The sequence below is a fragment of the Grampus griseus genome (assembly GCF_964374135.1).
Source record: "Grampus griseus genome assembly, chromosome: 2".
Lineage (NCBI taxonomy): Eukaryota > Metazoa > Chordata > Mammalia > Artiodactyla > Delphinidae > Grampus > Grampus griseus.
Genome location: NC_139018.1, coordinates 13,608,962 through 13,636,519, shown reverse-complemented (window position 1 = coordinate 13,636,519; position 27,558 = coordinate 13,608,962). Strand labels below are relative to the sequence as shown.

Sequence of the window (27,558 nt, the reverse complement as noted above, 5' to 3'; positions counted from 1 at the left end):
CTCGCACTTCGACAGTGGTGCTGGGAGTGTCGCGGACGCGGAGCCGTTACTCGCAGTTGGGCGGCGGCGGCGGCGGTGGCGGCGGTGGCGGTGGCGTAGCGCTCAGCGCTCACAGCGCCTTAGCAGCAGCAGCAGCAGTAGTAGCAGAGGCACCCCTGCGGTCACAGCCCCGGCGCAGGTGCAGCCACCCTTGTTCTCTCTGCTCTTCCTCCGTTTGCTCGCACCATGGTAGGTCGGGAGTGGCAAACGCCGGCGTAGCAGCTGCCGGCCCATGATTTCTTCCCCAATTTTTAGTTCAGACTATTTTTTACTCCTCTTTTTCTTTTCTTTGTTGGGTTTTTTTTCTTTTCTGGGTGTTACGAAGCAGGTGCGGTTTAGGATGCATTCCGGATTTGCATCTCGGTTTCCTCGGCCAGGGATCCTCATTTAAATTTTGGTGCGTCTTGGAGCTGGGATTGGCCGTGGGCTGTCCGCGGGCTGGGGCTCTGGCCCCAGCTGAATCGGAGCCATCTGCATCCACCCCCCTCCCCCAGTCCGCACCACTGCATCCAGCGCGCCGCACCCGGGCTGCCCGCAGCGCTTCGCCTCTGCCCCGGGGGGCGGGGGAGCCGGGCGGGGCCGGGCACTAGACCCTGGCTCGCAGGCAGCTGGGCGGGCGGGCAGCGGAGAATGAATGGGCCGGAGCGAGCCGGTGGCGCTCGTTGCTCCTGCCGGGATGTGGGGGGCGCCGTCAGCCTTCCCCCAACACTGCTGTCCCCGTTGGGCGCTCTCTCCCGGCGCTCTTTCCTCCTCCCTCCCGGGGGGCGCGGCGCGGGCGTGGGCTGGGAAGGAAGGAGCCGGGGAAGGGTGGGGTGGGGGCAGGAAGGCGCGGGGTGGGGGCGGAGAGGGCGGAAGCGGCGGGCCGGCCGCCCTGCACCCGGGCGGGGCCCTGCGGCGTGGCCGGGGCTCGTGTCTCGTGGGTTCGTCCCCCTGCAGCCCCCCACCCTGTGCGGCAGTAAAGGCGTGCGGGAGCCTCGGTACACCAGGAGGTCCCTTCCCGAGGGAGGCGCTCGGCTCGCGCTAATTGGGGCGGGGGACAGGCGGGGGAGGAGGGAGCTGGCGCGCAGCTCGGCTTCCAGTAGAGACGCAAAGTTTCTGCTCTGGGAGGCGGTGGCGGCGCGGCGGGCTCGTCGCCTCGGGGAGCAGAAGCGGGTGGGGGGCGCGGGGCGGACTGGGCCTCCGCCTGCCGCGCAGCCGGGGGGTGGGGTTGGGGGTGGGAGTGGGGGTCTCCCTGGCCTGGGAGGGCGGCGCCCCCTTGAACCCGCCTGCACTCGGGGCCCGCTCCCCTGCCCGGCCCTTCGCCCGGCGTTTTCTCCGCCCCGAGCCACTTCCCAGTCCGAAGGGAGATGCCCTCCACGTTTCCGCTTTCTCTGCAGCCTCTAGATTGCCAGATGCGGCTGTGCGCCTCGCTGGGTGTTTTCCATAGCCCCTTTCCTCTCTCGGCGGGCAGGGCTGACATCACCCACAGCGTTTTCTGGCTTGGCGGGGTGGGGAGGTGGCTCCCGGCAGGTTCAGCGCACCTTCGCCCCCAAGGCCAGCGCGGTCTGGTGGTCGGCGTGTATTTCTTTGTCGAGGAAGGCTGATGCTCTCGATAACCACTCTAATGCGAGAATTTTGCGGCGAGGTGAGACTGTCTCCACGGTGAGGTGACAGCTTCTCTTGCGAGGTGTGGCAGCGCTTCCTGTTGTGCAAGACAGACGTTGCCCTGGCATTACGTAAATCATCGTGTCTCCTTCATTCGGTATAAAGAAGACCAACGTGCTATGTCTGGGTTAGAAAGGAAGGAAGACCCAGTTCTAATTTGAAAACATAAGTGTCTGATATAAATCAGTATATGGGAACATCATTCCTATTGTGAAAGCTTTCACTTATGAGTTAGAATAAACTTAATCCCGTCAGCTTTCTAATAGGACTTATTCTGGAACTGGCTTCATTAGGCGTCCTTCATTAATATAAAAATACATATTAGCTCTCCTTGAGATCTCGAATTCCCCTGGCTGGAGGCACAGGTTCAGTGTTGCTGAGGCCAAATAATGCAAGTGAGAATTACCTTCGTGGCCGTTACCACCTCTAGTCAAGTATTTCTATTATGAGCAGCTCTTACGTCATCCATAAAGTAGGTAAATATTCTCTAACAAAGTTAATAGTTCCTCTCCAAAAAAGGGAGGGCGCAGTCTCAATAATTATTATGTAGTTTCTTTGTACTTAATTTTTGCAGTTTTCTAACAGCTCAGCTGTAGGACAGTTCCATTTTTTCCTGGCTCCTGAGTCAGGATAATTTGACCAAGGGCATTTAGCTGTTCTAAATTTTAGGCTTTTAACAAATAGCTGCCTAATTTAAATGATTGGAAAGCACTTGTTACGTGAGAATGAAGTCGGTAGGATAACCCATTGCTGTATATTTTTTTCCATTGAATTGTGTCTCATAAAATAGATATAAAAGCCTGTTAATCCAACCCAATGACATTATGTAACGCCAGTTTGGAGCTTTGGAGTGCCTGCAGCAATGCGCAAGGTGCACTAAAAGTCTGCCCCTGGACCCAATCCTGGCTGCGGTGACAGCAGCAGCAGGCTGGGTCCCTTCTTGGATGGAAGCGGGGACTGTGGCACCCCTGGTGCAGTAGGTGGCGCTCTTCTTTCTCAGAGCCTGCCCCTGCAGCCGATGCAGTGGGCCTTTTGCCACTAGAGGTGCCATTTTTCAAACTATGAACTGACCCTTCCTAGTTAGACTGCAGAGCGTATAGCCATAGGCCCAGAGAAGAAAACCCGAAATGAGATGTTGTCACTTCCTTTGCCATCCTTTGTTTTTAAAATAGCGTAAAGGGTTCCCTTTATTCTAATTGTTTTTATTAAGTGACTTTGCTGAAGTTTTCAAACAGCTGATTTTTTTTTGAGATTGATTTTTGAAAGATCACTATTAAAAGTGTAATTGGAAAAACCATGTTGACCTCGATCAAACTCTGGTGGATTGAATTATAACCTTTTCTTTTTCTATGTAGGCTGATCAGCTGACCGAAGAACAGATTGCTGGTAAGTTGATGATTTCAGGGAGTTTCAGTAGACCGGAACTAGGCAGACTCAGTTCTGGTGACTCCTCTGTCCTCTCCCCCTATAGTCTGAGCAGTTTTCTAAGAATTTACTTAAATGAAAACAATAAGCAGAGATATTTAGGTCAAGTGTTACTCCTTGTCAGCGTTTTGGAGATAATGAGAAAGGAAGTAGAACTAAGAATACCCACATATTATACTCTGGAGTATTTGACTATGCTTCACGGTGTGCCAGGCTTTGTATATAATGAGATTGCATGGAGCCTGCTACAAAAATGTAGCAAAAATGTAGTTTAGAATTCTTATGCCATAGGTCTTTTAGTAATTCACCATGAAAGCTTGTACTTGCTATTCTAAATGGGAATGGATGGAAATAAGTGTCAGGACCACTGTAATAATTGGGAAGGGAATGATTTAGTTTATATTTTAGCTTTTAATATTCCCTGGAGAACTTTTTTTTTTTTTTTTTTTTTTTTGCGGTACGCAGGCCTCTTACTGTTGTGGCCTCTCCCGTTGCGGAGCACAGGCTCAGCGGCCATGGCTCACGGGCCCAGCCGCTCCGCGGCATGTGGGATCTTCCCGGACTGGGGCACGAACCCGTGTCCCCTGCATCGGCAGGCGGACTCTCAACCACTGCGCCAGCAGGGCAGCCCCTGGAGGACTTTTTTGAGATGGTTTCTCTTTAGGAAACCAGGAATGCCTTTGAAATACTCTGAATGCCATGTAGAGAGAATACACTGGTTACGTGGGATTGTACATTTCTGGTAACCACCTCTTCCTATGGCTGTGAAACGGGGAGTTCTTGTGGCTGTAGAAATTTAACAGGAAGGGACCATAAAGGAACATGTGGACCAATCTTCACTTGTCAGATTGGACTTAGGACTAAATTAAGTGTGTTGAAGCTTAGCCTTCCTTATGTGACAATATTGTGGCTTTATGGAACTGGTTACCAGGAATGACGTGTGCTCTATGGACTACTGTGTGAAGGCCAATCCAACAGAACTGCTGTGATCTTTGTTTCAGCAGATAAAGAGCAGACAGTTTCTCTTAACTTGCACAACTTGGATGGCTTGCTTTGGCAAGTTAAGGAAAGGGCGTGCTGTGGCTGGGTTGGGTGAAGACATTCATTCTAAAAGGTAAACTTTTGTTTTCAGAATTCAAGGAAGCTTTCTCCCTATTTGACAAAGATGGCGATGGCACCATCACAACAAAGGAACTTGGAACTGTCATGAGGTCACTGGGTCAGAACCCAACAGAAGCCGAATTGCAGGATATGATCAACGAAGTGGACGCTGATGGTAAGGGCTTTAGCACTATGAACGAATGCCAGCGTTGTGTAATTCAAGTTCAGACATTAAAGATTGTCTTTCAGGTCCCCAGATCAAGGCAAACGTGCAAAGATCCTTTCTGTGGTTTCCTTACAGCCACTGACAATTAAAATAGAAGATTACGGGCCTGCCTTTCGCCCTGCTCACTGTCTAGAATATTTCCTGGATCGGATCACAGTATTGTTCTTTTCCACTCGCCATGACCTACAGCTCAGTCTTTTATCAACTGGCCCATGAGTCTGCACTGAGTCCTATGGGGAAAGTAAAAATAAATAGCCGTAGACCTTTAAAAAAGCTTATTGTCTCTAAGAGGAGAAAAAACCCAAGTGAGGTGGGGGAAGAGCATTCTCAGATGTTAACATGTGGAAGTGAGTACAGTGTGAGCTGTCAGTGTGTTGTTTTTTTTTTGTGTGTGGTACGCGGGCCTCTCACTGTTGTGGCCTCTCCCGTTGCGGAGCACAGGCTCCGGACGCGCAGGCTCAGCGGCCATGGCTCATGGGCCTAGCCGCTCCGTGGCATGTGGGATCCTCCCGGACCGGGGCACGAACCCGTGTCCCCTGCATCGGCAGGCGGACTCTCAACCACTGCGCCACCAGGGAAGCCCTGTCCGTGTGTTTATTGAAGAGGATTTTGAGGATCATTGAGGCTTGGAGGTGGGGTGCATGATGATTGTAGGGAGCAGATTTATAGAAGCTAGTAGAAGGATGTGGAGCCAGAAGGGACAAGCAGTAACCCCTCCAGCAGTTGGTCACCATTTGGTTGTTCGTTCCTCTGGACTCCAGAACAGTGGACAGTAGACCTTTTATTGGGCACTTCTATCAGTAAGTCGTTTTTGATCACTTCCCCCCCCAAAAGAAAACACGTTTTTTGGAAATAATATCAATTAAATTAATAATTTTAATTTATTTAATAAACTGAAGTAAATTAATCAAATCTACAGACATTGTAGAACATCAGTAAATTTTGAAAAGAGGTAGGAATAAACAATTTGGATCTAGACTACTTTCTTGATGATTGGCATGATAGTAGCCATTAAAAATATGGTATCATAAGGTGATAAAATGGAATTACACTTCTCTGGTAATATACATTTAGAAGCAGGGGTTTTGGGTCAGCTCTTTAACAATGGTTTTACCCCATTTGAACTACTTCTAAAGACTGTTTTCATCCTTAGTAATTTGGAAAAAGGTTTTTCATAGTTCCGTCTCGTTTGACTGCTAAGGGTGACCAGCCATCTGGGAGCGTGGGGTGGCTCTCTCATGTTTTGTGTAAGCCCCGGGGAAGCTGCTTGGGGGCTGGCAAAGTGTATTAGGCCCTCGGGTTTTATGGAACAAGGTGGGGAAAGTTGTCTCGAGGTATAGAATCTGGTACTCACAATGAATAAATGTGATGCCTAAGGACATCGCTGTGTGGCTGTAAGAGAGCATTTCAAATAATTTTGTCTTCCGTGAATGTCAATAATGCTTAAAAATTTTGGAGGCTAAATAGATTTGAAGGAATCTCTGAATTATTATTTTGATTTAAAGGTACTGGTGAAAATGAGTGACTTAACGTAAGGCTTTTTTCTTCTAATTTAATTTTTGTTTCTGTTTAGTTCAAGTAACACTGTTGATCTGGTGACTTGTCTTTGGGGTGTTCATCGAGCTGTTGGTTTTAAAGGAGGAGTTGTTTGGAATACTGGCCATAGAACAGATTCTTCTGACAAAGTTTCCTGAATGTTAATAGTCTGAGCTGAGAAAACACTTTTGAGCCTTGCCCTTAATGGGAAATAAAGATACTGGAGTTGGGGAGAACATGATTAGGTGACTTACCATAATGTGGCTGAGAAATGCCTCCTGGAGAAGACTTTGCAACACTTCATGGTCCCTGGCATAACAAAGTCAACTTTTTTCCCGCTCATAATCCTTTTCTTTCCTAAAAACATTGTGTAATCCTGGTGGCCCAATTATGGACCTTCACCAGCATCGCTAGTGCAGGCAGAGCTAGATCCGAGTGACCTCCCTAACTCTGGGGAAGGCAAACTCAGGTGCCTCCCTTGGGAGTAGAAAGATTCAGCTTGCACTGCTGTGGGCTTTTTTTCCTCTTGAACGGTACAAAACCTTCAGTGGCCAAGAGTCTGTATGTGCATTTTCCTTTGCATCATTAAATGCTATCCTGGGCACTGATCACTGGTTTGAATTAAGTGAATCACATGAAATTGCCCTGTGAAGTATTTGAATAGTTTAAACCTAAGATGGCTCAACATAATAAAACAATTTACCAGTTTGTCCTAGCAAATGCTTACTGTTCTATAAAGTGGTTCTAAAACTATCACTCCAGGGTAGCGTCACTGGAGCGCTTATTTTACATGAGCTTTTGTTTTTTTATTTGAGGCAATGGCACCATTGACTTCCCAGAATTTTTGACTATGATGGCTAGAAAAATGAAAGATACAGACAGTGAAGAAGAAATCCGCGAGGCATTCCGAGTCTTTGACAAGGTAACCCTGCGTCTGCATTGCAGACTGTGCTTAAATATGGCTTTCTGGCTGTCATTTCTAAAAGCTTTAACGTTCTGTTCTAGTTAGAACACTTACCTAACTGCCTGAGCCTCTGTAATCTCATTTTCAGATATCCTGACTTATTGTAGTAACCTTATCAGATGAGAGTAAACATAATAAATAGTAGAGAAATTTTGAACCAAGTTTCTTGATTGTGACTTTCAATTTCTGTTTGCTTTTCAAAAGCCCCTGCAGTGTCTGCATTGCCTGACTGCATGTGTTTAGTAGGTAGAAGTGGGAACTGGAGATGGAGAATTGTCGACATACACACAGTTGGCAGTAACTTGAGGGGCTTAATTAAGTCAAAGGCCTACTTGCCCACAGCGAACCACTATGAGTCCCTACCAGTAACAGTTGCTGAATGTTCACAGGATGGCAATGGTTACATCAGTGCTGCAGAGCTACGTCACGTCATGACAAACTTAGGAGAAAAACTAACAGATGAAGAAGTAGATGAAATGATCAGAGAAGCAGATATTGATGGAGATGGACAAGTCAACTACGAAGGTAACACACCAAGTTTCTTCAGCTTGGTTTTTAAGGTTTCCCTTTAGGATCTATAAACAAGTTAACTGCTTGAACTAGATTTTTTTTTTTTTCCTTATGCAGAGTAGAGACGTTATGTTCATTAAAGCTGCTTTTGAAGATAACCGAAAGTTATGATTATTTGTCTTTTCAGAATTCGTACAGATGATGACTGCAAAATGAAGACCTACTTTCAACTCCTTTTTTCCCCCCTCTAGAAGAATCAAATTGATCTTTTACTTACCTCTTGCAAAAAAAAAAAAAAAATTCATTTACTCATTCTGTTTCTATATAGCAAAACTGAATGTCAAGAGTACCTTCTGTCCACACACACAAAAAATCTGCATGTATTGATTGGTGGTCCTGTCCCCTAAAGATCAAGCTACATCAGTTTTCCGATATAAATACTTGTCCTACCTTAATGATAAGGAAGCACTTAGTGGACACCTGGCAGGTCCGTCCGCTCATGGTTAATACACTGTTTGGGCTGGCCAGTTTTTCATGCATGCAGCTTGACAGTTGAGCACAGTCAGGCGTTTGTATTAAAAATGAAAAACAAAAAAACAAATTCAAAGCCTGCTCAAAGGGGCTCTAGTTCAATTTGTTACCATAAACCATAAAAGCTGGTTTACTGAAAACAGACATTGAAGATTGGTTTACCTCAGGATGCTGTGGAAGAGAAACTGTCCAGGCATAGCCCCACTAGCAGGATGGCCCTCTTGTAACTTCCCCGTGCCCCTACCTGTCGTGACCGGGACACACCCTGGTGGCATGCCCACGTGTGTTGGTTTAGCCTTGTGTGCATTGTGCTAGAGCGGAGTGGGTGTCAGGCTATCACCATTCATACAAATTTTTAAAAACCTTTATCAAGGGAGCATCTTTGGACTCTCTGTTTTTAAAACCTTCTGAACCATGACTTGGAGCCAGCAGAGTAGGCTGTGGCTGTGGACTTCAGCACAACCATCAACATTGCTGTTCAAGAAATTACAATTTACGTCCATTCCAAGTTGTAAATGCTAGTTTTTTTTTTTTCCAATAAAAAGACCATTAACTTAAAGTGGTGTTAAATGCTTTGTAAAGCTGAGATCTAAACGGGGACAAGGCAGTTGGAGGGGAGGCAAGTGTACCTTTAAATGCCCACAGCCCAGCATTGGGTTTCCCTCCCTCCCTCCCTCCTGAAATCCCAGCACCAACTGCTGAGCCTGAGACCTTGCCTAAAACCAAGCAGATGCCGATTGCTTCATCTTATTTATGGACATGTAGGTCTACTTGTATTTTCACTGGGGGGGAGGGGGAAAGTGAATTATGGTAACTTAATGATTATTCAGGCGGTAGAGCTCTTAATGAAGGAAAAAAACCACTTTCTCTCAAGCATGTATTTAGGGGTTCTTATCAATTGTGCTGCTGATTACCTGTTTTATGTAACTACTTGAGACCATCTGTGCAAAAGACATGATTTAGTGCGTCTGTAATTCAATCCTCGCTGTGTGTGGTAGAAGCAGTCACTTTTCTAAGCCAGGCTTTTCATGCCTAAAAGACACTACCAGTCACCTTTTGATTCACAGTTTTTAATTTATGATTATACTTACCTTAGACTCCTTTTCCTTTTCCTTTTTGTTTTTTTCGGTTGACTTGACTTTGCTTCCCCACCCCCCAAGTAGAACGAATGCTAGCTCCCAGCTTGAAAGTAACACTCCCAGCCCAGAGGGAATTTTGTGTTTCTTGATAAACCTGTAACCAAAACTCAGAGATGCTGGTACTGGTCTTTGCAGTGGGATTGGTTTGCTTAAAAGCTCCCTAAGAGGCGTTTGGATTTAGCGCAGACCTCTTTTTGAAGTGAAGGCTGAATGTGCATGTTTCAGGGTGTTAACTTGGTTGTATCTTATTAGCGAGGAGATTTGGATTTTGAGTGTTTCTGTGAGAAGTTTTACTTTGCCAGGGAACAGCGGCAGGCTGCTAGTGAGGCAGTGAGAAGCTCTTGGCAGCCAAATGGGTGCATTCGGGGCTGTTTACGGAGACCCTCAGCTTCTCCCTCTCCTACTTCTCGTCTCTCTGGCACTTTGCAGCTCTTTAGTTTTCCCGCCAGAGGGGTGGGTCAGAGCAGTGGAGAGGAGCCTGCCCATCTGCCTTTGCTGCTGGTCCTTAGACCCGGTGGTTGGAAGAAGAGAGGTTGACGTCATGAGCTGGGCTTGGCTTTCACAACTCCTTGAATCTGGAAGGAACATCTCAGAATACCTCGGGGGTTTTCTTCTGGTGAGACAGGACTGGGGTTTCTCCTTCGAGTAAGTTAATAACCTGGATGTTTCTTGCAGGGAGGTCAAGTAGCCTGACTGTTGACCCACTCTCAGGCCTGCGGCCGATGACCTCCTGGTAGTTTTAAAAAGGGTTGAGGGCGATTTGGCTTGTTTTTCAGAAACTTTGCCTTCTATCTTACCCTTTCACCAAGTTTTTTTTCTAGAAGCTGGGTGGACTCCATGTTAGTGGTCCTGCAGTCTTTCCTAAAAGACTACTCTTGAAACCAGATTCTTGAATGGCCCGGATCCTGTACGGGAACCAGAAACCTTTCCCCCAGGGAATGCTGAGTTCCACTTTGGTGCACCGGGAACTCAGTCCACTGTAGCCTTTCTCTCTGGCCTTTGAGAGGGACGACCAGCCCAGGGGTTGAGTGTTTGCAGTCTGCAGGGGTTTGTGAGAGGAAATGGCTGGAATGAGGTGGCAGTACTGTGAAAGTTGGTCAGCACCTTCCTGTAAACTCTTGCCCTACTTCTAACTGCTCTATAAATATATATATATATATATATATACACACACACATATATATATATATATATACACACACACATATATAAAGTGACTAGTTTAACTGGCATCCCGCAGGAGCCTGAGACTTGCCATAAAAAACTGCTGAGTCCTTGGCATATACCTTCATAGTTTTGTTCTCCATCTGTTCAGGGTAGGTGTCAAGCAAGGTAAATGTATCTTGATATTTCAGATGGACTTTTGATGTACTGTTGCCAAGGAAGGTTTTTTTCTGATTTTTTGACAAACGAATTTTTGCACACTTTAAATTGGTGTCTTTCGGCAACTTAAAACACATTGAAAATTAGCTACTGTACATATTTTTATATTCTCTTTATAAATGCATGTCTGACTGTACTTGTAACCATATTGTAACACGTGGCCGCCCAGTAGGCCTCGTGCTGCTGTGGCCCCGTCGGAGTAGCAGCATATTAGCAGCCCCTCAGCATACTGGGAACTTCTTCCTAAACAAAGAATGTAAATTTGGTCAAGTCTGCTCTTGGTTCATTCAATTATTTTTAACATTTGAATTAATTATTGTATATCCTAAATACATTTATCCTTTTGGCAGTGACTAGATTCCACGAATGTGTCTTAATCTATCCCTTCAGCTGGCGGTTACTATTATCTTTTTTGATCCCTTGAAGTTACCCTGTAGGAGACAGAAATTCTTTGCTGTCTGTATTCCTCAGAGTGAGAAGGTAGTGGCATGGGTGGAGTGTGTGTTCTTTCTCCAAATCTATTATAATGTTCATTAAACATGTCTGTAGCAAAGATGGTGGTAGTTCTTTTGTTACCGAAGTCACCCTTCACCGTGGCGATTTGCGAAGGAGATGTACTCGAACGTTTCTGTAAATCGTGAGATGAACTGTTTGGAGATTTAACCACCTCTCTGATGGGGGACCAACTCTATGGAAATTGTAAATAAGTTCTATTTATAAACCTGGCACTGTATTCAATAAACATTTCTGCAGCCTTTCATCTCTAACTGCGAACTCTGTAGGTTTTTAGCTCGCAATGCTTTCCATTCCTTTTGCTCAATGAACAAGCTACACCTGCCCTCAGCTGTGATTCCACCTGGGCCCTAGCGTGGTAGGGGAGGGACCAGAAACACCACAGACACATCCCACTACGGCCTTACCCTGGTTTTAAAGTTTAGGTGTCAATAGCTGACGTTTTAACACAATCTCTTGGCATATTAATGTATCTGTGTTTGCCTTATGTGGAAAATTCACACCGTAAAAAGATTCATTCCTCTTTAACTTCAAGGTTAATCCAAGTCTCTTTAGGAATTGTGTGAAGAAGTACACTTTAAACATTAGATGGGAATTTAGATACTAGATGGGAATTTAACATTACGTAAGCACATGCCTCTGCCCATGTCCAGAGCAGGGCAGTGGAGGCTACAGCTTCCATGCAGAACCTTGGAGTTGAAACCTTGTCCTTAATCAGTGCCATCGCAGACCCTGGTTTCTAGACAAGGTTCTCTAGCAGGAAAGGCCATCTCCTGGCTGCCACCTGTGTTTCCAGAAGGATCTTCCCCAGGCTGCCTTGCCCATTTCCTTTCTTCCCACTGCACAGAAGCACAAGAGGGCTGAGAAGAACGGGAATGATCACAGGGTAAGCCCCTGCTTTGGCCAGAGGGCTTGAGACACAGCCAGCCCCTCGTCTACAAGGATGGAGACACCACCGTGGGGACAGAGCCCTCTGCTGAGACTTTAGGCCCGGCTCCTAGTTTTGCTTCTGTCCTTCTGTAGCCATAGACAGGTTCTTTACCTCTCTACACCTCAGTTAAAATCAGATTATTGGACGAGGTACATTCTACCTGTGGCTTTCTAGTATTGTGACCAACCCAGCTTGGCGTCACTTGGTGTTTAAATTGAAATTGCAGCCTAAAGGGTGGGAGGCAAAAGAGTGTAGGTATGCTGTACACTTGGAGATGACAAATGGCATTTTAAAAGTCTCAGCAGCTCCCTGTTGGGGGTGGAGCGGAGGGTAAACTTGCTCTTAACACTGTGATGTAATACTGGAACGGGGGTCAAAGAAACATCATGAAGTGACTTCCATCCTCCTGGCAGCACAGAAATAGGAAGCTACCATTCACTGCCTGCAGGAGATTCAGTCCAAGTGACGTCATCTAGTTTTTCAGCAGTTTTGGTTCAGGAAGAAAAACACATGCACACATTTCCGATTTGAGCTGAACTTCCCAGAGCACTGAGGGCCGGAGCGTCCAGTGACTCATGATGCCTTAGAAGGAAATCAGACTTCAAGTTTTTTTATAGCTGCTGAGAAGCTGAGAAGCTGCTGCTTCTCTCCCACTGCCCTCAGCCCTCTGCCAGGGAGTGAGAGGAGTTCACTCGTGCTCTGGAATCCACGGGAAAGCTGACGGGAGCCCGAGGAACTGCCGGCTCTCCCATCTCACGTCTCCATCGACAATGCCGGAACTTGGGTTAAAAAAATGGTGGCACTGTCCCACATAAGAATTATTTATGTCCTGCCTGTGTGTCAGCAACTATGGGAGTGAATGTGTAATTTACATATTCAGATAGTATTTCAAATGTCACGTTTTTAAGTTCTGCTTTCACTTTTACAAAGGTGAAAGGTCAGTGGTTCGGCTCCCTCTTCACTCTTTGTGAACATCCCATTCCCTTCCATAGCCTGGCAGAGGCCTGCCTCTTCCTGTTCCTCCTCTTCTGGGTCCCCTGTGGTCCTATCAGAATTCTGACTACTCCTTGAGAAATGCTCACTGCCCCCAGCCAGGAGCCCTTCTCTCTAGTATGGCTGGACCTAGCCCAGATTTGTCTAACACCATGAGAAATGAAGCCACCTGGTCACATCTCACCTCTTCTCTTCTTCGCCAAAGTCTTGATCTTCAACTGGAAGATGTCACACAACACCCCGGGGCTCCCACGACCTGATTCCAACTCAAGGTTGGAGACACTTCCCTAAACCCCAGAAGTGGGTGATGACCCAATGGTTGGCTAAACCCTAGTGAGCTCATCCTTTTTGGAGGGTTCCGGAGGGGAACTCAGGGTCTGAAAGCAGCTGTTCAAACAGAGCAAATCCTTTAACTCAGCTCTGCAAATAACTGCCCGGCCTTCCCATTCAGGCTGCCACCTATGGCCAGGAAGGAATTCAGAGCATAGTTCTTTTGCTGTTTCTTACTGGGAGCGCCAACTCATTAGAGGAAAAAGTGAGAGTGCTGTATTCTGATGATTTGTTCTCAGGTTCAATGCCTACAATGTTCAGAGCTCAGAATTAGAGGACTTCAAAATACTGGAAGGCTCAGTATCAACCTTTTGAGGAGCTTTTGCAGGCTATTCATAGAAACATGAGATACAACCGCCAAGTAGCGTGCCAATGAACAATATATAACAACTTGAATAAATAAGAACTGATGCAGACATAGCATAAGAAAGTATAAAGCAAGAATTGACAAGAGTAACAAATCCATCATCATAGAGATTTTGACATAGTTACCCCAGTTATTAAGAAATCAAGTAGACAATAGTATATTTGAACTACACAATGAACAAGTTGATTTCATGTATGTACGTAGAACATGGCAACCAGCAGTTAGAGATTTCATATTACAGATATTAACATTAATAATAATAAATCATTAAATATTATATTGATTATAGTTATAGGATAATATAATTACAAATACGTAACAAATTAGTAATGATAACATAAGAAATTAATAAATAAGTTTAAGTAGAGAATTAAGATTGACTATATATTAGATCATAAAGTAAACTGCAACAAACATTAAAAAAAATCTTTCATATTGACCAAGTTGCCTAATAACAATGCAATGGATAGAAAACAATTTAAAAATTACAACTTTTAATATACCCATTTAGTTTGAAAATTAAAGTCCACTTCTAATAGCATTTCTAAAAAGAAATAATATGCACATCTAGAAAATGTTTAGGACTGAATGAGAACAAAATTCTACATTCCAAAACTGTGGGATACAGCTTCGAAATTAATAGCATGAAAATGCTTATAATGGAAAAGAAGAAAGACTAAAAATAAATAAGGTAAACATCCAACTTGAGTTAGAAAAAGAATAAAATAAGCCCAAAGAGAGCAGAAGTATCAAAGATACCCACAGAAATTAATGAAATACGAAACAAAGGTACAAAAAAGAAGATCAACAAAGACAAAAAGTTGGCTCTTTGAAAAGATGATTAGACACAGTATGGTAGCTTGTCAAAAAATTAAACATATAATTACCACATGATATATCAATTCCACTTCTGAGTATATACCCAAAAGAATTGAAAGCAGGGACTAAAACAGATATTTGTACACCCATGTTCATAGCAGCTTTATTTACAATAGCTAAAAGGTGGAAGGAACCCAAGTGCCCATCAGTGGGTGAATGGATCAAAAAAGAAGGTGGTGTATATATATATATATATATATATATATATATATATATATATATATATATATATATATATATAAAACAAAATATTATTCAGTCTTTAAAAAAGAAAGGAAATGCTGACATATGCTACAACATGGATGACAACAATCTGTTCTTTTGTAAGAACAAATACTGTATGATTCCACTTACATGAGGTCCCTAGAGTAGTCAAATTCACAGAGACAGAAGGTAGAATGGGTGGATGCAATGGGGGGGACAATCATTGTTTAATGGGTAAAATTTCAGTTTTGCAAGATAAAAACGTTCTAGAGATGGATGGTAGTGATGGTTGCACAGCAATGTGAATATACTTAATGCTGATGAATCGTACACTTAAAAATGGTAAAAATTATAAATTTTGTTATGCATGTTATACAATTGTTTTTAAAAGTCAAGCAAGTGAAGAAAATATTACAGAAAGATAATGTCATCCTGGAAGTTGCTTATATTGCAGATGATGTTTTCTGTTTCATTGATTTTTTTTCCCTATTATTTCACCATTAATATAATGTTTAATTATTATAGTTTTATAATAATAATAATTTTTTATAATAATAATTTTTAAATTATTATAGTTTCATAATAAAAAATATATAAACTATATTATAGTTTTTATAATAAAAGTTCATTCCATTTCTGGTTTAAAAAGTTTAGACAAATCTCAGGCAGTGCTAATGAAAAAAATGTTAGGAGGGAATTCTCTGGTGGTCCAGTGGTTAGAACTCCACGCTTTGACTGCTGAGGGCCCGGGTTTGACCCATAGTCGGGGAACTAAGATCCCACAAGCCGTGGAGTGCGGCCAAAAAAAAAAAAAATGTTAGGAATAAAGTGGGAGACGTAACCACAAATAAACGAGAGATTTTTTAAAAACTGTACTGTAAAAACTTTGATGCCAATAAATATGAAAACTTAGGTAAAAGGGATAATTTCCTAGAGAACTGACTCAAGAAGAAGTAGAAAATTTAAAACAAACTAACCATTAAAGGAATCTAATCAGTAGTTAAAAATATATCTACCTGTGCTGGATGACTGTCTAACTGTGCCCCATTCCTCCCCATGAGTGATGAGGCCTTGGTCTCATACCCTTGAGTCTAAGAGGACACTGTGACTACTTTGACCAATGGAATACACTAGAAAGGATATACTAGTTTCTGGGCCCATGCTTTTTCCAATTCTGCCCTTGGAACATTCTGGAAGCCCTGAGATCTCCATGCTGGAGAGGCCACATGTAGATGCTTCAGCAGACAGTCAGCTGAGCCAAGCCTTCCTGCCAGCTGTCCCCACTGAGGTGCCCAGTAGGTGAGGCTATCTTGGATCTTCCAGACCAGGTCATTTGCCAGCTGAATACCACTGAGTAATCTCAGTTGACCTCAGATGGAGCAGAAGAATCACCCATCTGAACCCTGCCTGAATTCCTCACCCACAAAATCAGGAGATAAAATAAAATGGAAGTTGTTTTAAGCCACTAATATTTGGGTTCATTTGTTCTGAAGTAACAGATAACAAAGCCACCACCAAAAACAGAAAAAAATTATTCCAGAGAAAGAAAACAAAACAGAAAGATTACACTGCAACTCTTTACCCATTCTTGACAAGTTCTTCCAGAAAATAAAGAGAGAGTATGTTAAAACTGATTATCCACACCAGATAAGAATACAAGAAGGAAGGAAAATGACAGGCTGGTCTATGTACATAGATGTAAAAATATACAAATATAATTATTAAACTCAATCCAGCAGTGTATTAAATAAAATGCATCTATGAACATGTTGGTTGTAATCCAATAACCCAATGATTATTTCACATGGAAGGAGAGAGAGTCGTACGAGGGGAAGGAAAGGCTGAACAACCTAGCCAGTGGAAAGGCAGATGCCCCGAGCTTCAGGCTTTTTGGAACTGGGGACTCCCCCTCCTCCGTCGAGCCTCTGGTCCTCTTGCTTGTGCATTGTCTTCCTTCCCTATCTTCCTCGAAGACTGGCTTTCTCTACTGTAGGCAATGTGGCTGGTACCACTCCTGAGATTTATACCCTACACTTTTAGCCAGGTAGAGACAATCTGTTTCAGTCCCAGCTCCAACATTTTTGAGGAAGAATTCTGCTACAGTTTGCCTAAGGCACCCAATCTTGGACTATTCATCTGTGCCAGGAGGTAGACTCTGGGGAAACAACTATGCATTAATTTCTTATTGCTGCCGTAACAAGTATCGTAGACTTAGCGGCTTAAAACGGGGGTCTCCAAAGCCTGGGCTGCAGACTGGTAACGGTTCACGGCCTGTTAGGAACCAGGCCACACAGCAGGAGGTGAGTGGCTGGCCAGCGAGTGAAGCTTCATCTGCCGCTCCCCATCGCTCCCCATCACTCGCATTGCCGCCTGAACCATCCCTGACCCCTCCCCCCCAGCCCCCCACCCCCGACTGGCCTGGAAAAATTGTCTTCCATGAAATCGGTTCCTGGTGCCAAAAAGGTTGGGGACCGCTGGCTTAAAACAGCACACACTTATCTTACAGTCCTGGAGGTCAGAAGTTTGAAATCACTTTCACTGGCCTAAAATCAAGGTGTCAGCAGGACAGGTTCCTTCTGGAAGCCCTAGGAGAGAATCTGTTTCCATGCCTTTTCTAGCTTCTATAGGTCACCTGCATTCCCTGGCTCATGGCCCCTTCCTGAATCTTCAAATGTAGCATCTTAAATCTCTTTCTCTATGACCCCTGCTTCTATTGTCACATCTCCTCTGACTGTGACCCTCCTGCCTCCCTCTTATAAAGACCCTTGTGATTATATTGGGCCCATCTGGACAATCCAGGATATTCTTTCCACCTCAAGATTCTTAATCACATTTGCAAAGTCTCTTTTTCCATGTAAGGAAACATATTCACAGGTTCCAGGAATTGGATGTGGGCCTCTTTGGGGGCTATTATTCTGTCTGCCCTCAACTGTGATTGGCTTAGATTGGATCAGGTGTTCACCTCTGGACCGATCAACCACCACTAGGAAGTTGGGCTACTCTAAAGTCAGGGCTGCTTCCACAGGAACCTCAGAGATGGGGGAGTTCTCAGAAGGATGGGAACACTACACAGAGAGGATGAAAATTTTCCCCTCCGGTGGCATTGCTGTCCACTCATTACCCAAACTAGAAATGTGGGAGTCACTCATAATTCCTTTCTTCCCCCTCATGCAGTATCAATTGTATTATTTTAACCAATACTTAAGTAGCACTTAGTCTGTGCCAAGCGTTGGTTTCAGCCCGTGACCCATAGTCACTCATGTATCCTCCTGTGAGATAGTTACTCTCCCAGCTCCGTTTTCCAGGAGGGAACCTGTGGCATAGAAAAGGTCCAGTGCTTGCCTGGGGTCCCACAGCCAGGAAGCTGAGAGCCAAGATTTGAGCCCAGGAAAACTGGCCCTAGAGGCCATGCTCTTAAACACCCTTCAATTCTGCTTCATCCTTTTCCTTATTTTGCCAGCGAGCATTTCCTAAATGCTGTGTTTCTTCCCTACATTATCTTATTTGCTCCTTCAGATAACTGTGATTGAAGGTGGTCCAGACAATTCTACCTTTTAAACGCCCTGCACCCTGACCTGCTTCCCTCCTGAGCCTTATCCTGTTACCATCCACCTCTTTTTTTTTTTTTTTTTTAGGCTGCACCATGCAGCGTAATTGAACCTGGGACCCTGCGGTGAAAGTGCAGAGCCCTAACCACTGGACTGCCAGGGAATTCCCACCGTCCACCTCTTATCTCTTGGTTGACTGCTACTGCCTTCTAACTGGACTGTCTGCCTCTGGCTTGGTCCCCTCAAATTCATCCGTCAAACAGGTGACACAATAATCTGCCCGCTTAAAATGCTGAAGTTGAGGGTTCCTTTCCCATTGTCGAGGGGAAAGTCCAGTCTCACTAACACACTCTCCAAGGCCTTCCATGAGGTGCCTCACCCACCTCTCCAGCTGCCTTCCTGCCACTTTATGCTCCAGCAAAACCAACTTGCTCATGGGTCCCCTCACATACAACCCATCCCATTAAATGGTGAGTTTCTTGAGGGCAAAGACTTTCTTACTTACATCTGAATCCACTTGGCCTGGCATGGAGGGATGACTCATACTCCAAAAATGTGTTAGGGATCCACTCCCATGGGACAGGAGGTCTCCAGTGGATTGCCACTGAGCTCTGTCCTGATCTATGTTCCTATGCTTGGCTCTGATGAAACCATAACGACACCCCGTATGACAGAATCAGGAAAGTTGAGGTTGAAATGATGGTCCCACAGGAATTTAACAGACATGTGTGTAACATCTTATGCTTAGGTTCCAGAATGCACCTGCCCACGTACAGCAAGAGGGAGACAGAATTTAGGGCAGCAAATAAGGTAGCGCTGTGAAAATTAGAGATTCAGCGAGCGACTCGAGGCCAGGAAAGGGTCAGTGTTGAGTCCAGAGTTTGAAATTCCGTTTCTGACGTTCTTTCTATAGTCCAGCATGGCTTCCCCAAGGCCTCTCTCTCTTATTGGTTTCTGTCTCCATTGAAGAAGAAAAGCGTGTCTTATATTTCACGGCATCCCTGTTGGCTTAGGCGGTTCCGTCTGGTCACCATGCTTGTTCCGCCACTCTGGGATGGCTGACTCCTTCTCAGTCTTTGGGTCTCAGCTTGGATGTTTTCTCCTCAAGAATCCTTCCCTGACCATCCTCTACAAGACATCCGCCCATTAGTCTCTACCACAGCATCCCTGTTTGTTTGCTTCCCACCAGCGTAATTTGCTTCCCTTCCTTGTTCATTGTCTGTCTCCTGTGAGAGACAAAGCCCACGGGGCAGGGACCAGGTTGGTCTTGTTCACCAACGTGTCCCCAGCCTCCGGCTCCAGGCCTCGGTGTTGGAGGTCCTCAGTAAATAAATATTTGTTGAATTGGAGAAAGATATGCCACTGAAGCAGTAGAAGGTTACACAGGAAACGCCAAACACGCAGGTGGGCCTTCTCAACAAGGGGTCCTGTCACGGCAGCGGATGGGAGGAGATGAGGGGGTCAGTAAGCCCACAGCAGGGTCCAGCCCTGGGGGACTGTAGTCCTGGCCAAGGAGCCAAGGCAGGGACTCGGATCCAGGTGGCTCTTTGCTGTGTTCGTGTAGGGCCCAGCATGAAGTTGAGTTTAATACATTATAGCTGGGTTTTATTATTTTTTTTAATTTTTATTATTTATTTATTTATTTTTTCGGCACGCGGGCCTCTCACTGTTGCGGCCTCTCCCGTTGCGGAGCACAGGCTCCGGACGCGCAGGCTCAGCGGCCATGGCTCACGGGCCCAGCCGCTCCGCGGCATGTGGGATCTTCCCGGACCGGGGCACGAACCCGCGTCCCCTGCATCGGCAGGCGGACTCTCAACCACTGCGCCACCAGGGAAGCCCAAATACATTATAGCTGGGTTTTAAAAAATTTACATATCACACCGTAACTGCCTGACTTCTCCCTTGTTTTTTTCTTTTTTAATGGTAGCAAAGCTCATATAACATAAAATTAACCATTTTAAAGTGTACAATTCAGTGGCATTTAGTACATTCACCATTGTGCAAACACCACCTCTGTCTAGTTGCAAAACATTTTCATCACCCGAAAGGAAACCCCAGAGCTCCTCCCAGGCCCTGGCAACCACCAACCTGTGTTCTGTCTCTACGAATTTATCAATGCTGTACAGTTCCTGTGAATAGAGTCATGCGATATGTGGCCTGTCGTGTCTGGCTTCTTTCACTGAGCAGAGTGTTTTCAAGAGTCATCTACACCGCAGCATGTATCAATGCTTTGTCCCTTTTTATGACTGAATAAAATAACAGTCCACTGCATGGATAGACCCCAAGTTGTTCATTCATTCATCCGCGACGGGCATTTGAGTGACTCCCGTCTTTTGGTCTCCCCTTGTTCTGGCCAGTGATGCATGTATCTTAGTGGGTGACCTAAGAAAATGGTACCCCAGTGTGTGTGATGCTGATATCACAAGTGAGAAGAATGTGCCCTGGGGGCCCTGTGTCCATCCTGCTGTCTTTGGGGGCAATGCTAAGAGCCCAGCTGTTGGCCTCAGGACATCCACCTTTGAGTCCTGGCTCTGCCACACGGGCTCCCTGGACCTCACCTGCCAATGGAGCCGGCCACACTTGTGCTGCCCCCTCATAGGTATGTTGGGAGGCTCCTGTGGTTGCCAGAAGGCTTTGTGAGCTGAGAAGCTTAGCAGATGGGCAGCTAATGCTGCTGGTTTCCAGACCCAGGTGGAGCAGTAAGTCTCTAGGCCTCATGTGACCCAGACTGCTGCGGTCCAAATCCTGGCTCCTATAATTTCTAGTCCAGTGGTTAAGACATGTTGTCAGCTTCTCTGAGCTATTGAGAGAATACTTTCCCCCCTGGGCCCCTGAGTTGAGCTGGGCTGGGAACTTGGTTCTCCTGCTTCCAAACTTCAGATTCCTTCCTCTGAAATAATGAGAGGGGGCACCTTTTTATCAAACTGTTGTGGAAAGGTGAGGGACAGGCTCTTTGCGAAACCAACCCACATGGGCGTCCAGATACAAACCTTCACACAGCTGCGTACACACATCCAGGTTAGCCATCAAGACACTGAACAACAGATAGGGCCCTTGTTACCTCCACCAACTAGAATGCTCTCTTTCCTTCACTGGAGCAGGTCGGGGGTTAACCCTTCAGTTGAAGGCTCATCTGTGCCAGGGTTCCAGGGAGGGGCTGGGGCAATAAAGGAGCACTTGGGTGTTTGGGGCAGTGGCTGTTTACCAGCAGGTAAGGATATTTTAGAATATTTGAAGACTGAAGGCCATGATGGTATTTATCAGGTACACATCAGATGAACGTCGACCTTGCCTACCTGCGAACATTTGCTCATCCATCAGCACATACAAGGGCACTGCCCCCTGCCAGCCCGCGTCCGACACCAGACTTTCTGACCTCCTGCAATCAGTTTTCCTCGAATGAGGCCGGCGGGGGCTGACTCAGGCGGCACACGGCCAGCCTGCTGATACTACCCTCAGCTCCGGCCTGAGAAGCTTCAGGGAAAGAATCACGCACATCCTGAGCTCTCACCTGCCCTGGACAGGCCTGTGGGCCTCCTGGTCTGGATGTCAAGGCAGCTGGCCACGGTTCCACCCTGTCCTTCCCTCCTGCCAATCACGTTTGCAGGGAGAAAAACTCATACCACACAGGGTTTCTCCAAAGTCCTTCTTGGGAAGAGGCCTACAGGATGGGCTGAGGCTGGGTTTCCTACCTTTTGGAGCTGGGAAGTCACTCTGGGATAACCGGGCCAAGCTCTCCACTTACCAGGTGAAGAATTAGGTCCCAAATGTTGGAGGAGAACCAACCCAAGTCACCCATGGAGAGGGTGGTGAGACTAGGGCAACGTCCAGGCCTCCCAAGGCCCAGCTGACACCTTCTACCTTTACAAGTAGAAGGGGACATTCCCCCACTTGGTGTTCCGATTCCCTCCCAGGCAGGACCCCACGAGCAAAATGTCCTAACTGGCTCAGTTTTCTCTCCAAGCTCCACCCGTGACTGTTCTGAAGGCCTGCCTTCTATCAGCTCTGGTCAGGACTTAACCCATCCATGTCCTGCTCTCCCAGGTTCAGGTGTCAAATGGGTCCACCTGATTGGCCAGCTGACAGGCTGATGCACTTCAATGAGTGTCCTCTCCTGGGAGTGTGTGGCCTTCATCAACCCAGTTAAATTCACCCTTCCCCACACCCAGCCCATACCCACCGCAACACACTGGCTAAGAGCTCCTTGGAGGTCACAGCTGGTCCCGTGGTCTCTCCCTTGCAGAGCCCAGCACAGGGCTAGACTCAGAGCAAGTGTCTGGTGACTGTTCCCTGAAGGGGACTGAGAGGGACAGGGATCTGCTTAGAATCCATGTCCTTAGAGGGACCGGGAAGGGGAGGAACTGTGGAGGGTGGCCTGCAGGGTGGCTGCGAGCAGGCAGGGAAGGGATTCCCTCGGGGGGTGGGGGGGGCTCTGGAATCCCTCGGCCTGCCTTCCTGGACAGCACCCACCAAGCACCCAGTCCCGCCTGTGACTGTAGGGGCCAAGGTGGGCCGGAGAGCGCTTGCTCAAGATGGGCTGGGGGGCTTCCCTGGTGGCGCAGTGGTTGAGAGTCCGCCTGCCGGTGCAGGGGACACGGGTTCGTGCCCCGGTCTGGGAAGATCCCACATGCCGCGGAGCGGCTGGGCCCGTGAGCCATGGCCACTGAGCCTGCACGTCCAGAGCCTGTGCTCCGCAACGGGAGAGGCCACAACAGTGAGAGGCCTGCGTACCGCAAACGAAACAAAACAAAACATGGGCTGGGTGGTAGCAAGGCCTCAACGACACCCCCCGCGGGAGGGTCCTGATTCTGAACAGATGGGCATGGGGAGGGCTTCAGGGAATGGCTGAGAGCCCAGGATGCGGGGCCGGGTGGAGCTTGCGTGACTCAGGTGGGCAGTGGGGAGCCAGGGAGCCTGTCGGGCTGTTTGTTCTCCGTGTACCCCCAGACTCATCTCTGCCCTTCTCTGCCCTGCCCAGTGTCCTGGAGTGGGGCTGGCCTGTCTCCATGGCATCAGTGGGCCCCCTTACCCACTGGTTTCTGGTTGGAGCTGGCCAAAGGGAAGCACTTAGGCAGACTGGAGGGCAGAGGGGCTAGTCATTGCCAGGCCATGAGTCAGCAGTGGCTGTGTCCCAGCTGCTGCGTGTGTGTGTGTGTGTGTGTGTGTGTGTGTGTGTGTGTGTGTGTGTGTGTGTGTGTGTGTGTGTGTGTGTGTGTGTGTGTGTGTGTGTGAGGGTCCCAGCTCCTGTGGGGCAGCCCTCCCTGCAGCTCCGGCGCTCTCTGGGGACTGCCCCTGCCCCTTGCTCGGCAGGAGTAGGGCTGGTGCCGTGTCTAGCCTGGATGCTTCCATATCCCATGCTGGTGTCCTTCTCCCTGTCCACACCCTGTAAACAGCCCCAATTCTCCTGTTTCAGGGTGCCCTCTGTGTCCCTCCAGGACACTTGTCGGGACCCTGTGGGTCAGGACCAACAGTTGACAAGCATGGTTCTAGAAGATGAGGGGGAAAAGGCCTAAAGCAGACATGATAGTAACTGGGGCTCTGAGGCTCACCCCAGAGCAGACTCCACTGGGCAGCAAGACTTCTGAGCACAGAGGTCGCCCAGACTCAGCTGGAGGCCCTGGGGGCTGAGATTAGAGAACCAGCTGAGCCCACAGACATGGTTAGGATGACTCCCAGAGGAGGGAGCTTGGCTCCCAGGACAGAAGAACCCAAAATGGCCCTCCTCAAGCCCAGGCAGTGGGGGGGGGGGGTGTCTGAACCTGCAGACGGGCACCCCAGAATGGCTCATCCCTCATTCCTGCTCCGCCCTCACACCTCCTGCTGCCCATGGGGAATTGGCCTGGGCTTCCAGCATGCACCTGGACTACTTGGACCTTGATAGAACAGTCCAGAGCCTTGGGGAGATGCGGGAAGGGCAGTGGGGTCAACACAGGGCCTTGTTCTGACTCTGGCCTTCCTACTAATCAGTGATGGAATCTCAGGGGGGCAGCTTCTTACCCCTGGGGCTGCAGCCTGCCCTGCTCCCACACTGGGACTCTGGGGCTTCGACCCAAACCTACTTGAGAAGATACTGAGAGCTGACTTGGCTTCTCTAAAAAATTGGAGAGAACAAAGAAGCAAACTCACCAGTTACCATGGAAACCACCCAAAATTTAAAAGACTAAAACAACAGTTTAATATCTCAAAAATCCTCTCTTTTCTCTCCCCCTCTTAAAAACACACACTCATATACAAATCCCATTGTACCACATTATTCTGATGAGATGGGGTGGAGGTGGAGGGGAGGACGAGAAAAGGATTCAGAATCTCAGGGGGACCACATGGCGATGGGGTTCCCAGAATTAGTTCTAGGGGTTTAAATTAAAACACAAATAAACATTGGAAATGCAAAAGACCTAAATCCTCCTGCTCCACTGCAGATGGAAACAAGGTAAAAGCTTTTCACTGGATTAAAAGGGAGAGAAGATATGCAGGTGGGATAGTGGGGCTGAGGAAGTCAGCTGGGCCCTAGTGCCTGAGGGAGGGCCGGGGACCACTGCTCCCTCCAGAACCCCATCTCTTGGGCTTGGCCATCACTCCAGTCCCACCCTGTCCCATCCCCCCACTCTCTGCAGGGCCTGAGAACTGAAGACTGGGAACAAGGCATCCCCAGAACACTCATCCCCTGGTGTGGGTGAGTGGAGACTGAGCTCCCTTATGTGGAGGCCATGGAGCCACTGCCGAAATGCCAGGTCCACTCCTGTGAGGACAGGTCTCGCCTCCCAGAGTGTCACACTGGCCCCAGAGAACTGCCCCAGTATAGCACCTCACTGCTGGCAGGATGAGTCTGTGGGGCACGCTTGCTGCCCTGTCCTTCTGGGAATGGTTCCCTGAATGTCCACAGGACCCACCCATCCTCGAGTCTCAGGCATGTGGTTTTTGCAGGACTGACTCCACCCCCAGTCCCAGGGGAGAGGCCTGCCTGGCCACAGGGACGTGTTAAAGGATAAGCAAGTGACATGTCATTAGATGCTGACTTGGAGTTCTGCGAGAGAGATGTCCGTCTTCCCCTCTGGGCTTGAACTTGGCAGCGTGAGTGTGCTGGGGGCCACCCTGAGAACATGAAGGGGTAAACCTGCCTAGAGAAAGGAGCCAACACTGAGAAAGCAATGCTGAGATAACATCACCCTGGATTAAGCTTCGCCTGAACCCCATCTCCCGGCCCCCAAATGCTTCAGTTGTTTGAGCAGATACATTCCCATCATTTCCTCCTGAAAACATTTTAGATGGTACAGATCTCGACCCCTGGGCCTGGCATTCAAGGCTTGTCGCCATCTACTTCTCTCCCCTTTTATCTGCATCTCCACTAATTGCTCTGCATGATTCCTCCACTCAGCCCACTGATCCAGTTGGCCTTTTTCCAAACATGCTGCGAGCAACCCACCCTCCAGGGTGTTGCTTACAGCACTGTCCCTACCAGGAATGCCCGTTCTATTTATCTGAGTACTGAGTACTCAGCACTTGCTACTATCTGAGTAGTACTTAGACAGGTAGGCATATTAGATTAGGACTAATTGCTAAGTACTACTTACTCTCCAAGGTCCTTCTCCCTCTTCCAGGAAGACTTCCTTGGAAGCCTCCTCTTGTGTGTTTTCCTGATTGCCCAGGTCTCTCATCTGGCCCTGATGAAATACACCTGGCTTCCCAGGTGGTTCATGAACTCCAAGTATCATCCCTTGGCTTGATTCAGTAGGTTCCTAGAACCTATTTCTATTCCAGCAAGGGACTTGTGTTTAGGGATGGACACCTGTCCCCAGGCCCCAGCTCTGCCCTGTTCAGGCAGCAAAGAAAATGGATCCTATCATACTCATTTTCACATTTGGTCCTTACAATAGGTCTGTGAGGTAGGAGATTTTAACCCATTTTAAGAACCAAACCTTGAGGCTCAGAACAGTTCAATGACTTGTCCAAGGTCACACGTTCCTGCACTAGTAGACTTGGCACCTCAAACCCAGGTCTTCTGATTCCCTCGTTCATTCCTCAGATGAGAGACAGAACTGAATTTTACTGAGGGGTCCCCTGGGATGTGTGTGCATCTCTCCTTGGTCCTGCGGAGCCCAGGGTGGCACCTGTACCTTCACAGCTGAGCCAGTGTCTTCCATCCTGGACCCAGCAGGCTGGGTCCCAGGTGGCAGTGGATTCTGAGCAGCCAGGGGCTGGCCAGCCTCATCCTGACCATGTCAAATCCCAGAGGCCTCGCTGAGGGGTCATGTCCCTCCAGATGAACAAAATAAATTCATGGAAATGTTTTCACAAGGGCGTTTTTCCTCTGCTGGTCTCTGCTTCCTTGAAAAACACAGACTTGGAGGTAAACAGTCTTTGCTGCTACAAGGGAGCAAATACAGACTTCCTTCCCCATCTCCGGCCCCGACAGTTCTGCTTCCTCTGCCCTTCTTTCCAGCACTGTCCAGTGTCCCCCAGGAAGGCCTGAGGACCAAGCTCCAAGGGTGGAGGGTGTCCCACAGAGACAAGCCGCGGGGACACCTGGAGCTCCAGATGCTTCTGCCTCCCCATCAGTCAGGGTAGTTGGACTCCTGTCCTCTGGACTCTCCCCACTCCCATCAGATGGGCCCGCTGGCCTGGAGAAGCAAAAGGGGAGCACTTCTGAAAGGAGGGGTGCTGTTAGGTTAAGATGGAGGCTCGATCCTGACGGGAAAAATAATCCACGGGCTTGAACCATGCTTTCTTCTTAATTCCAGACCCTGGAATTTGCTTGTAAACAACACATTGTCATCTTGATTTTCAGCTCCTTGAAATTAAACAATGTTAAGAAGGGTTTGTACGAACAACCTTAACTGCAGAGGGCAGAATGAGAGGAATTACTGTCTGTTTATTTATGCTTTACATTTTCTACTTGAAAAATGCTTCAAGATACATTTCACTTTCTGTCTGGGATTTTTTGTCCCCCAAGATCCTGGTGGGGACGCCTCTTTCTAGTGATTCCTGGGGATGGACTGGAGGCAAACAGCAGTAGAGTGACCTGCCCTCAGTCACCTGCAAGGGCAGGATTCACATGATGGGTGAGCACCACGGCAGATGGGATTATTGGTTGCAGTTCCTCACTCCCCTGTGCTCATGTAACACACCCACACCCTAGCCATAGCCTCATAGATTTCCTTGTCCCACTGATTTTGAGGCTGACCATGTGACTTGCTTTGACCTATGGCAGGTGGACAGAAATGGCAGTGTGCCAGTTCTCAGCCTAGGCAATAAGAGACCGCACGTATTTCTACTTGTCCTCGTGCGCTTTTGCTAT

At 47.4% G+C, this 27,558-nt stretch overlaps 1 protein-coding gene across 1 annotated transcript; it reads left to right on the top strand.

Moving 5' to 3' along the window:
* Nucleotides 1–16: 16 nt before the first annotated feature.
* CALM1 (calmodulin 1) lies at nt 17–11,265 on the top strand. The gene is made up of 6 exons (XM_082649233.1): nt 17–228; nt 3,039–3,069; nt 4,241–4,384; nt 6,787–6,893; nt 7,325–7,460; nt 7,633–11,265. Exons 1-6 carry the CDS (start codon nt 226–228, stop codon nt 7,659–7,661), a joined length of 450 nt encoding a protein of 149 aa, XP_082505359.1. The 5' UTR covers nt 17–225; the 3' UTR covers nt 7,662–11,265.
* Nucleotides 11,266–27,558: the final 16,293 nt, after the last annotated feature.

Excerpts from the sequence above, each read along its gene's own strand:
- CALM1 (XM_082649233.1), top strand. Across the intron at positions 6,894-7,324 it reads CATTCCGAGTCTTTGACAAG|GATGGCAATGGTTACATCAG; the intron begins GTAACCCTGCGT and ends GAATGTTCACAG. Across the intron at positions 7,461-7,632 it reads TGGACAAGTCAACTACGAAG|AATTCGTACAGATGATGACT; the intron begins GTAACACACCAA and ends TTGTCTTTTCAG.